At 52.3% G+C, this 11895-nt stretch overlaps 1 protein-coding gene across 1 annotated transcript; it reads left to right on the top strand.

Moving 5' to 3' along the window:
- The first annotated feature begins 2130 nt into the window (after positions 1–2130).
- LOC114828317 (uncharacterized) lies at positions 2131–3898 on the top strand. The gene is made up of 2 exons (XM_029111969.1): positions 2131–2406; positions 2860–3898. Exons 1-2 carry the CDS (start codon positions 2131–2133, stop codon positions 3649–3651), a joined length of 1068 nt encoding a protein of 355 aa, XP_028967802.1. The 3' UTR covers positions 3652–3898.
- Positions 3899–11895: the final 7997 nt, after the last annotated feature.

The following is an 11895-nucleotide window of genomic DNA, read 5'->3' as shown; positions in this document are numbered from 1 at the left end:
TTTTTCCGATTCGAAGAGCGATCATTCATGCTGCCTGATCGGAAACCACTGAGCCCGTGGCGACCTGCTTCGCCCCCGACGCTCGCTTCGAGATTTCTCGGAGACTCGCGAATCTCTTCAGACAACCAGGAGGATGTCATTCCAGCGGATTGGAGCTCCGGATGGGGATCCCGATCCCCGAGGAGCAGTCTGAGAGTCCCTCGACATCAGATAAGCGATCAACGATCGCTGGACTCACGAAATCCGATCGAGTGCCGCTCCGTACCTGTGAGCTTCGTTTTCGTCGAGGAGGACGAGTTCGAGCAACCGCGATCACCAGACGCTGACCGACGAACAAAACCAAATCGAGCTCCTTCAGAATGGAGCTATTAATCGTGTGATTGTACTTGCTACACGCGCAAACCACTTGACGCTTTACAGTCCCCCGAGGAACCATTCATCCGCTCGCTGCTGGCTTTTTAGCTGCACTGGGTCCATCGGGGAGCGACCCTGATTTCAGCAGGAAGTCGGAGGTGGACCTCACTCGACGAGTCTGTTCCTGCCAGCCATCCTTCGATCTTCCATTAGAGAAGGATGAGGGGCTCGAGCTCTTAATCGCAGTACGGCCGATCGCTCGTATGAGCATCCCCAACGAATTTAGCCGGAGCCTCCTGGAATTCGTACTTCAATTGCCGAAAGTCCGCTCTCATTCTCTCGGCTGTGTTGACCTCAATACTGAGATCCTCATCAAGAATCTCGAGGACCCTTGCGAGGAGCAGAAGATTGCCGCTAGGCACGCGGACGAAAGCTTTGGAAACAAGCCATCCTTCTTTTGTTGGATAAGCTGACCTAAACACTCAATGGGAGGAGCAAGTCATCGAAGCCTCCGGAGAGGGTAAATACTTCCGCTTCTTCCTCGTTTCCAACGGGGTCCCTGAATTTCCCCGAAAGGGGCAATTATGGAACGATCCTCTCCGGAATTCAATCTGCCTTCAGGCTCAAGCCGCATGTAGGGGATGACGAGCGGAAGTTTTCGCGGATCTACGGTCGGTTCCTAGCCGGATCGAGAGAAGACTGATGCGCATTATGTTTCTCATTGCGCGGTATGTCGTAATTCGTTTCATCGGTAGACCTCACCGCAGGAGCAATAGGCGCGAATCGGATTCCGGAATGACCCTCTCGCCTCAATGGTACACGAGGACTTGTCGTTCTTGCAGCGCGCCTTGAATTCGAAAAATCCTCTCGCCCCTGCAATCCTCCCCTTATGGTCTGCTGTTTCTTCTCTACAAGATATTCTTGGCGGGAAGCGAGAACTTTCACGTGCGGATCCACCGAAAGTCTTGCAGTGAGTAAAGTTTCAAATGCTTACATAATTAGTGGTCTGAGCGAAGATTTTCACTTTTGACGGTTGGCAGTAAGGTGTTCTCAGCCAGAGTGGGGATTTGACCAGTCACGGCTCGCGATTCGTGTTCTTTTTGTAAAAAGTCATCGTGAATTCGCATTCGAATACCATTGACTATCGACAACGGAAATGGGTAATTCGTTCCGAGACTCAACCATCGACAGCCGCTCCGAGGTGGGCGCAGCCTACTCAAGGCTGGGGACATCGGAGAATCAGCTGTAAAAGGTGAAAGTTTCAGTCATCTGTGAGAAGGCCCATATGATCGGGACTGATGGGAGGCCATGCGGCGAGGAGGAATCCGCCTGGCACCGAGTGGTCCCTGTTTGTACCTCGTGCCACTCCCCGTCCGTTCGTCCAGGCCCGTGATTTTTCCAGCGCTCGACATTTGACCACGAAATTCCGTACGGTTTCGCGGTCACTGCCGATACATTCAGAGCCCGCAGGGGTAAACCCCCAGATATTTTTCGGGCGAGAGGATATCGTGGGAGAGATGAATATAAGCATCGTTTCCTCTCTATTCAATGAATCAACTCGACATCCGAGACTGAAGGCACCTGGTCTCGGAAGAATATATAAACATTATAGATCAAGATAGAATAACGAAATAAATCGAATGGTCATATACATGTATTATGTATATGATATATTTAGGCCTTCCGCCTCGCTTACGCGTCGATACCGGTGGTATCAGAGGTGGGGACAATCGTTTCAAGAATCTCATTATCATCTCCAGTTCATATCGCTCCACCATGGAGCAATCTCCATCGCCACACAGCTATTTCGATGGACGAAGTCTCGGATCATCCGATGATAAGCCGTCGAAGAAGAGAAACCCGATTTCGCAGACAGGATCCACTCCGGGAGCGTCTCATACACGCAAACAGAGTTCCCCCACCGTGAATGAGTTCCTCTTGTGCCCCCATTGTGGATGTCGTTATAAGGGAAAGAGTTCTTTCACAACGCATCTCCGGAAGAAGCATCCCGACATGCACACAGAAGTTATCTGCTATGTCTGCAATTCAAATGTGAGCGCGCTAATTCTACTCTTCTCGGTATCGGCGATTCCGCGTCCCGTAATTTCTCACAAATCCTAGTCACCCGAAAACCCTGACCATGAGGAACGCCTACGGGGAGTGCTCATATATAAATGAGAAACCCCACACGTAGAGAATTCTCCATAAAAGCCACCGCGCGTTCAAGCAAGTGTCCCCGTTGAGAAACTCGCGTCAAGGGAACTTCCCGTACAAAGGCTCCCACGTGTGTATAACGAAATTACTGCGTGAGCTGCGGAAACTTTTTCGGTATCGGGGTTTCTTCTTACGGGAAGTTCCCTTGTTTCGAGCCTCCTCAGGGGAATTTCTCTATGTCCGGGGTTTCTCATAAGAAGGGAAATTCCCCACACGGCGAAAGTCGGGATTTCAGGGAACATTATTATTGAGTTCCATTACCGAGTTGGTATTCAGGCGAAATGATTACAGGTCGACGAGGCGGCCTTCGAGCGGCATTTCCATGAGCACCGGACTGTCGAAATGCGACAGTCTCAGAGTTCACATCGACTTCTGAAATGCGACTTCTGCGACTTCACCTGCACTCTGGACGTGGACATGATTCAGCACACGGGTATCGACCACGATGGAAATAAGGTCTTCAGCATGGCTCGTACACAGGCGCAGTTTTTGACCAAAACCCGGAATAGCAAGCGCAAGTTTTCAGAAAACGATTCGGAGAAGACCATGAGCGGGAACGAAGCACCGGAAGTGGAACGCGAAGAAGTTCTCGAGGAGAGTGTGGTCAACATGGACGGAACGCTGGTGGTCGAAAACGACCAACGCACCGAGATTCTATTCTGCCTGAAACGAGGGCAGTCCGCATTCGTGGAGCGGGGTTTCACCGAAGTTATGCTCCACCATCTGCTCATAAGTCCCTACGAACGATCTTGGCTGAAGCTCCTGGTGAATCTGACTTCGAAATACATCCGATTGCCGATCGAGGTATCGTCACTCGCCCAAGACCAAAGTCAATTGACGAACTTCGTGATCGAGAATGAGGTGCCAAATTCACTGAAGAAATTCTTCCTCCCGGAAGCCTGGACCCATTTGGAATTCATTGTCGGCTCCAAGAGATCGCAGTTCTACTGCTCCGTTTGTAGATCGATACAGAACTCGAGAATGATCCAGTGCACTGCGTGTGCACGACGCTACCATCACCATTGCGGCTTGGCAGCTATGATCCCTCAAGCGACGTACGATTGTGCTACTTGCTGTCTATAGCGGAGCGAGAGCTCAAGGTGCGGCGGTGACCGATAGGAGTTCTCAGCCTCTAAGTTTCATTTCGTGTCGCCCGACGAGGTGAAGTTGCAATTCCCGATGAGGTAACACAACGACTTCATGTTTTCTCGATGAAGAATCGAGTCTGCGCATAGAGCGAGCTCATCGAACATCATTCCGGCAGTCCCTCACATTATTTCTTGGAATTCACTTTTTTCTCTTCAATCTTTTGAGAAGTATCCGTCCATGCGATGCGCGCTTAGAATTCGAGGAAGTCTCGGGAGCCATTACGAAAGTGCACTGGAACTTAGGCTCTCTTCCGCCGCATAGGAACAGGATAGAATAAATAAGCAGATTCTGATGAATTGTTCGCGGTGAAAAATGCACGATGTCGCGTCGTCCTTCAGTTGGGAGGATTTCAGTCCCGGCAAAGGGTAGTGCTTGGGAACCTCCAATGTCGACATGCATTGGGATTGAAAGGGCGAGGGCGAGAATTGGCTCGTCGCCGAAAGGAGGCAGTTTCGGGGAACTTTCTCATCGATAGAATCTTCGAGCAGCCCATGTGGATCCTGGGTCGATGCTCTCCGAGCAAGGCATAATGAGGGCAGGGTATCTCGAAAATGGCAGACCTCGATTCGAAAGCGTACCTCCTCATATCACAGCCATAGATCCGCGGATGAGGGGCTTGTGTCGAGAAGCTTCGTGTGGCATTTCACGGCGAGCCAGGACAATTTCCGATCGAGATTTCGCTAGCCGTCTCCGCTGCCCTATGCTCATCTAGGGGCACGACAAGAATTGAGATCGGAGAATGGAGCCCTTCTAGATGGTTTGTTTCAATCCTGTCTCATAGCTGCCAGGAAACTGCTGCCAGATGTCAGTACTACCGAATTCTAACATATAGTTCGGCGGATATCTGTCGCGAAAATCAGGGTTTCTTGATCGCTTTCGATCATCGAACAATTTGTGATTTGTCGAGGTACCGAGAAGGACCCGGTATGGTTGCGGTGACCGTCGGATGAATGCATCCCTGCAACCTCGTTCCGCGCATCTCCAAAAAATCTTTCAGCATGTTCTCGACTGGACTTTCGTTCTGCCCCATGACGACGTTGGGAAGCCCCGAACGATGGGTCGGAATCCATACGATTCTCCCATTGAACGCTCCTATCGAATACCAAGACTTCCTAGCTCTTCGAAAGAGATCTACCGATGAAGAGGCCCAATGGGCAGGCTCATTGACAATCGGCGCTTTCGAATCGAGCGGTGAGCGGGTCGAATCTGAAAGGCTACTTCACAGGGTGCTTCAATCGATTATTAGGCTTGGAAGCCGGGTGGCTGAAAGAGGTCATCGCGGGGCTGCTTTACGCAGCCCCGCTAAGCAGAGGCTTCGCGCAGCCGAGTGCTCCGGGACGCAGAGTATTCCGGGACGCCCGATTATCCGATTCTCGAACCAAGGACCTGAGAGCTATGTGTAGGCATTTGCTGACATACTCGGAGAAGCTCCGCAGGGACTCGACAAGGGGGCCACCTGATGCTCCCGGTTCACGGAGTCATCTTTGGCCGTCCAGGGGCTCCTTACGATGGGACCAATACCCCAGGCCTAAAGAGGTGTTTCTACTGGCGTATCCACCGCGGAACGATTTTAACGCGGCATCAAACCAGGGCGACTCGAGCGATGGCGTCTTGGGGGAGAAATGCCAGAACGGTCTCCGATAATCATCATTATCGATGAATATCAGTTTGCGCATAGCAGTACGTATCTAAGTCGGCGTCTCATGGATTTCGCCGACTCTATTGGTATCGAAAGATTCCCAGTGAGCTTTTCCTACACAGCCGAGTCTCCCCAGGAGCGGGAGCTGTCACTGTCAATTTGAGCTATTGATCCGAATACGCACTCAATGCGGGAATGCCGAATCGGCTTTCGCATCTTCCTCGACTCCGGTACAGTCAGCTCACGGCTGGGCTCGGGTTCCCTAAGAATCCGTTCATTTTTGACGAGTAACCCGCTCGATGCGGAGACTACATCATTCAATTTTTTCCGCATGCGCCTCCCTCCAGCGGAGTCGCTGGACTGGGCAGAGGAGGGAAGACAACAGGGTGGAGCGACCCCTTGTCGAGGAGTCGAGCGAGGACAGTCCCGGGTTCACTCGATGGGGATGAAAACCGGTCGCAGCTCGTCAACAAACAAGGGATCGAGCTCCGGTGCTTGCGGTCCGTGGGTCGCGAGGCCAAAAAAGTTTCCCGCTGTCGGTAGATAGTATGAGGCGACTTTCCACATGTCCGGCACGACAAGGAGCTACTCCGATCAACCTCCGGAAACTCCCAATGATGGTGGCATTTGCCTTGCTCAAGAATCCGGTGATAATCGGCGATGCTTCCGGGGCTCCTCTCGATTCTCCCATCTCCGTCTCATACTCACACGATGCAACGAGAAAGTCAGGGGTTTCCGTCAAGAAACAGTCTGGACGCTGTACGGTCGGACTTCAGTAGAATGCAGACCCCGTGACGCAATGATTGCCACGCCGCGAGGCCTATTCATTAAGTCCCCGGTGGCGCGGCCCGGGGCCTGGCAGAGCTCTGCTCGACACCCTCGGAGCTTTTGGAAGTCCGAGGGGGGAAGTCAGCGTCCTTCGAGCCAGCTCTTCGGAACTTCCAGATCAGCCGTCGAGGGGCCATGGGAACGGAATTCGATCTGTTTTCGTGGGGAGCAACGAAGCTGTCTTCATGAAAAGCGAAATCCAGCACCGAGTTTCGGCTTCGAGTAGTGATCGCCAACAAAAACGTCGACGCTGGACGATCCGAGCGATACGTCATCATCTCACGCAGATTTTCCCACAAATCATGATGTGTATGGGTGGACCCAAGATCCGACCTTCCCGATGCTCCCGCTAGCGGGCATGCCGAGCAGGGCTCAGTTGAACGAGGTCTCTCCAAGCCAAGATCAGAATCAAGAGCAGTATCGATCGCCGTCCTCTGAAGCTACCAGGGGCTGTCCGTCGCAAGATGGTTCCGGTCAAGAATACGCAGCGAAGCATTCGCTCTACACGTACAGCTACAATAATGAGAGAGAAGTGAATTTTTCGCCGGCGGAGCAAGTCGAAGACAATAACGTGAAGCCCATCATCAGAGAAGAATCGACTGGCGCCGTCAACGCCCGTGTGGGTTTTCTCACGGAGGAGATGGTCGAAGTGATGAGCGACAGCCCAGCGAAGGAAGTCTACGAGAAACCCGAGAAAGATGAACAGAAAATATTGCGTCGCCTCGCGTACGCCACGCGAACTCAGAAGGCAAAGATGGAAGGCGCATGTGAGAGCGATCCGAAGGAGGAAAGGAAAATCCAGACTCGCAGGCTCAAGAAGAAACTGGCGAAAACCTCAAAAGAAGACAGTGACCTCAAGAAATCCGGGAAAGTAACGAAGACCAAATCTCAAGACTCGATAGGCAAGGCGACGGTATCTGTCGATGGCTCGAATGTGTCCTCCTCACAGAGAGCAGAAGCGCGACAAATACGTCGACGTACGGATAAGCACCATAGCAAAGGCGACCTGAAGCCGAGCATGATGAAGGCCAGCATTACTACACGTGATCCACAACCTCAAATGGACGACCTGCTACATCGGCTCGTCAAAGGGGTCCCCTCATGCAAACAGAATTAGCGTTTATTTTATGGATGAGTATAGCGTAGCTTAGAATATTTTGCTTGATGACATTCCGCAGTGCTGCGTTCGCGGATCTGATTCGAGATCCGGAGAATACATGGTAGATGTTGCAAATATTCATCTTTTATATAGATTGGACAGATATCTTTGCAACCGTGAGATCAACTCATTTTCAGTGACAGCTCAGGGAGACGAGAAGGCTTCATCGTCTCGATGGAGCAGCGACAGAGCGGCCGAATGAAGTTCTTCGCGTTCTCTGGCTAACCATTCGTAGAAGGTTCGATGCCGATACGCCTCCGATGGGGCTTTCCATCCTTTCAGCACGGGCAACTGATCGCAGATTATGATTTCAGTGGCGAATTGCTTGAGCGGCCATCTTGTCTGCAGATATGCTTAAACCTTATCGCTGGAAACGGGATTGGTTTGACCTACTTCGTTTGATCTGCTTTAATTGACAAATCCATCTGGGGGAGGAACTGTTGTCGAGATGTTTTTGAAAGGCTGACTTATTGAGTAGATTTACGACCACGCAGCCGGCGCGAGTCGCATGTAAGATCTTGTCTAGGCTGGAAAAAAACTCAAGCGAAGAGACAGTGGATTCACACTATAGGTATCACCTCGTTCCTATTCGATCATTGTATGCATAGAGGAACCCCTAGGAGCTGATCGAGATGAAACAAATATCATGTTGCGACGCTAGAGAATCACGAGTGTAGCATGGCACGAGGGGGTCGGCATCAGATAGGGAGTCTCGAAACACCTTAAATCATGTTTTCTCTGCCACCCTCGCTCCTGCCATCGGGCCCTCCACTCCTGCTCGAACTGCCTGTCTCCAACCGAAGTCAGGGTGCGTGTAGCGACCGTTTGTGGCGGAAAAATTGCTTGTGTGGCTCATAGCGCATTTCAATCTTTCTAGCACAATTAGGCGTACCATAGCTCTCAGTCTGGGTTTCGCCTTGATTCGTCCGAGTTCAGGTACTCAGAGCCAAGGGTCGTGCTGGGAGCAAGGATATGTCATCTCCTGAAGTTTCACTTGAGGCTCGGAGCCCGAGCTAGGAGAAACCCGGGATTTTCGTATTCGATCGTGTGTCGTCCTGACGCCACGCCTGGAACGACCGCGCGATTTTCTTCCGAAACGCCGCTGTATTAGTTGCTTCGCCTATGCGGGACTTGTGCAAGAGATCGGAAAGTTTTGTGCTCCTTGACCTCAGATTGCAGAATTCATTATCTGAGCTCAGCTCCCTGACGCTCCCGAGTCCTACCCGCAGCACATGGGAGCACCTCCTCTCGTTGCATCCAGCTGTGATTCCTTCGCCTCGCGAACTGTCACAGATTCCGTCTATCGGGAGGTCAAGGCGTGACCATCGTTTCCCATGCGCGAGCTTGGAGCTCCTCCGACTCCGAGCTCCTAAACGGTTTCCGCAATACTCAACTCCAGGAGCTCGTTCGACTTGGAAACTTCAAATTGTTCTTCGTTTCCCCCCTTGCTTCCATGCTATAGGCTCTAGGCGGAGGACCGTTGAGCGAACTCGAGCCAGTCCGGATCACGAGTGCAGAAGGAGATGAACTGCGTCGGCCACGGGTGGGTGGATAATAAGACATCGTTCGTCTGATCGCCTCGATGGGACCTCTAGGACGTTTCGGCAGACTTCAGTTCTGTTTTGGCATTGGTACGTTCTGCGAAGCGGGTATTTGTGCTGATTAAATTGGAGCTCCGTCCGCTGCTCCTATCGCCGTCGTCGAGCGCACCCGTTGAAAGTTCAACGCCGCCAAGTCTAGCCTTCGACTTGCTCTTACCTCCCGAACTGAACTGTCGGTTGGTCGCCGGCTCGCTCAAGTGCCCTCAGGAGAAAGGTAAAGCACGAGGGTCTTGAGCGTCGGTATGTGGGGGCGACATAAAATCTTTAATTCGCTTTTCGGCAGCTCGAGCCATCGATGAACCGAGTCGATTGGACAATGCCATAAAACGGCCGAAATCGTTTCCTCTCCTCCTCGCGTAGCGACTCACGGCCCTCCCGCTCCTTCTCCGCTTGTTTTTTCTCCCCCGGTTCCGTCAGTCGCCAGCGAGCGAGAGCGATCTTTCCTGGAAAGATTCGAACCCGCAAGCGGGGCTCGGATCGGATTTTATCTCCTCCGAAATACTCTCGGGCAAACCATCGCTGCCAGTTCGAGTAACTCGATTCCGGGTCGATTTGTCCGAGTTCAATGTAATGAGAGCCTGCAACCGTTCTCGACTATTCAACGGGATGGTGTTTCGCAATACGCACAAGCCTTGAACTGACTGAGAGAAATCCGAGCGTTTTGGATTCGACCGTATGCGGTTTCTCTATCGTATCGGCTCGCCACGGCCCCGGCTGTCTTCGCCGTACGATCCCAGATTGTGAAACCGGGCCTCCCCTGCGAGCTCGGGCGTCAGAACTACAGCAAGTAAGACTCTTCGTCCGATGTGATTTTGCGGAGCAGATCACACGAACCTCTTCGATAATAATCTCGTAATAATAAAGTGTCTCGACGTGATCGCCTTCTTAAATTGACGAAGTACCGTCACGGCTTCGAGACTCCCCCTGTTCATCATCACTCTCCGCCGAGAACAGCGACGACGTTGTCATCGAAAGCGACAGTTTCTGCGTTCGACTCGGGCGCTTCGTACGACTAATGAAGCTTTGCACGAGATCGGGGCGAACTCTCCGGTTGCCGTCGACTCTGCACTCCGATGCGCTTTCGTTAGGCGGCTCTATCTGTTTGTGACTTTATCCAGTACGGAGCCCGTGACCACAACACTGACTCCGGAAGGAAATCCTGAAAAAAAACTCCCTATTCGGGAGAGTGGGAAGCAGACCATGGGAACGTCACCTTAACTCGAAACACCACGAGAACCATGACGGATCGGACCAAGAGCTAGAATCCGTATTTTTGCGTCGGAAAAAGAATTTCCGCAAACGTTACGTGTATCGCGAATGGGACGGTCATCGGCCAGAAGTGATCAGTCTTGGTGAGCGAGTGTCGTGGCATTCGGCGCTAATCGCCTGCGACAAGCGTGGAATAGGTAACGGGTAGGAAGGAGGTCGCTCGAAGCCCCAAAGGGAATCGAGCTCGCTCAGGCCATGATTCTTGCCCACGGCCGACATCGCTTGTCGGCATGCGGGTCTCGAGACGCTAATTCCCCCTAGCGAAACACCATTTCTCGTTCAGGCTTTTACCGTAAGGGCTTCCGTGAGTGTATCCGCAGGGGTTCCTTCCAGGCAGGGTCTGCGTGAGGGGTGTTCGATTCTGCACGCTGCGCGGGAGAAGTCTGGGAGTACCACCTGCCCGATTCGCGTCCAAGGCACTGTCATGAGCTCTCGGCGCGGATCATCATGACGAGCGGGGCTTCCAAAAATCTGTTTGATAGCAACGAGATTTTTAAATTCTGTGTAGGCGTCTGTGTTCTATTCCCGGAAGAATACACGGCGACGACCCATCAGTTTCTTCTCCAGACTCCGAGCGAAAGCTAAGCTGTCTGCTGCTCTGAACGCGTGTGAGCCCCTAATTAAAACCTAGATTGCAGGGATCTCCTATTGTTGGCGCTCTCGATCGTTGCTGTACCTTTCCTCCGGCTGCACAGATCTTCTTCGTTTCCATTCTGCAGAGGGGTCTGTCCACCGGTGATCAGTGATTGATTTGTCCATTGTCTCCAGTGAAGCTGGGGATCGTTGTGGAATCCCTCCCCAACATGCCCAAGGCTTCTACGCGAGAAGAAAACCCGATGCTCGTTAATTACACGAATCAGGTCTTGAGAGAAGTCGAGCGGACCGAGGGCCGTGTTCCGAGATGGCCCACTGAGCCTGCCCGATATCTCAAAATGGAGAGCCAGGCAATCCGCACGTATTTTACATGCGTGTTCAGGATGACAACGATCCCCACTGACTGGTCGAGTTTGATCGGGAGGTGACGATATCTCCTGTCGGTCGGGAAAGAAGAAGACGAGGAGGGGGGATTTGTCCCCAGGAATATTTCTCCATTGCTCACTTCAAGAGGGAGTCTCGGGATGCTCATTCCTCGACATGTAGTTCTCAGAACCGTCCCTCAGGTTCCGCGTAATTTCCATTTCAGACAATTGAGTTCCTGAATTACACGAACTCCGCATGCCGACGGACCCACTCCTTCCGAGTTATGTTGCGACGGAATGTCGAGATATTCTGGAGGTGAGCGGCAATCGCGCGGAAAAGCCGTGAGTGCTCCGCGACGTTACTCGCTTGTAAACGCCAAGCCTCATTAGGTTTCCGTCCGCATCAGCAATGTTCCGTGCTCGATTTGCTCAGAGAGATCTTGATCAGAGCAGCTCGGCGAGCGACTCAAGTCGAATATTGACTTCAATCCCTAATGCAATATCTTGCGAGAGATGCCTCTAGCAATCAGCATGTCTGGCTGACGGAGTGAGTGCGTCAATCCAATCAGACCCTCCGAGACTCCCCCTCGTGATCGAGTAGACGCCTCCATCTGCCCACATATATTCATTGATCACCCAGGGGTCCAGATGAGTTCCAAGGGAGGTCCACGAACCGTTTTCACCACGACAACGCTCCTGCTTCCCATCTCCTCGGCTGGTTTG

The sequence above is a fragment of the Galendromus occidentalis genome, unplaced genomic scaffold (genome assembly GCF_000255335.2).
Source record: "Galendromus occidentalis unplaced genomic scaffold, Mocc_1.1 scf7180000077477, whole genome shotgun sequence".
NCBI lineage: Eukaryota > Metazoa > Arthropoda > Arachnida > Mesostigmata > Phytoseiidae > Galendromus > Galendromus occidentalis.
Note: the sequence above shows the minus strand (reverse complement) of the source record. Positions and strands in the feature narration are given on the sequence as shown.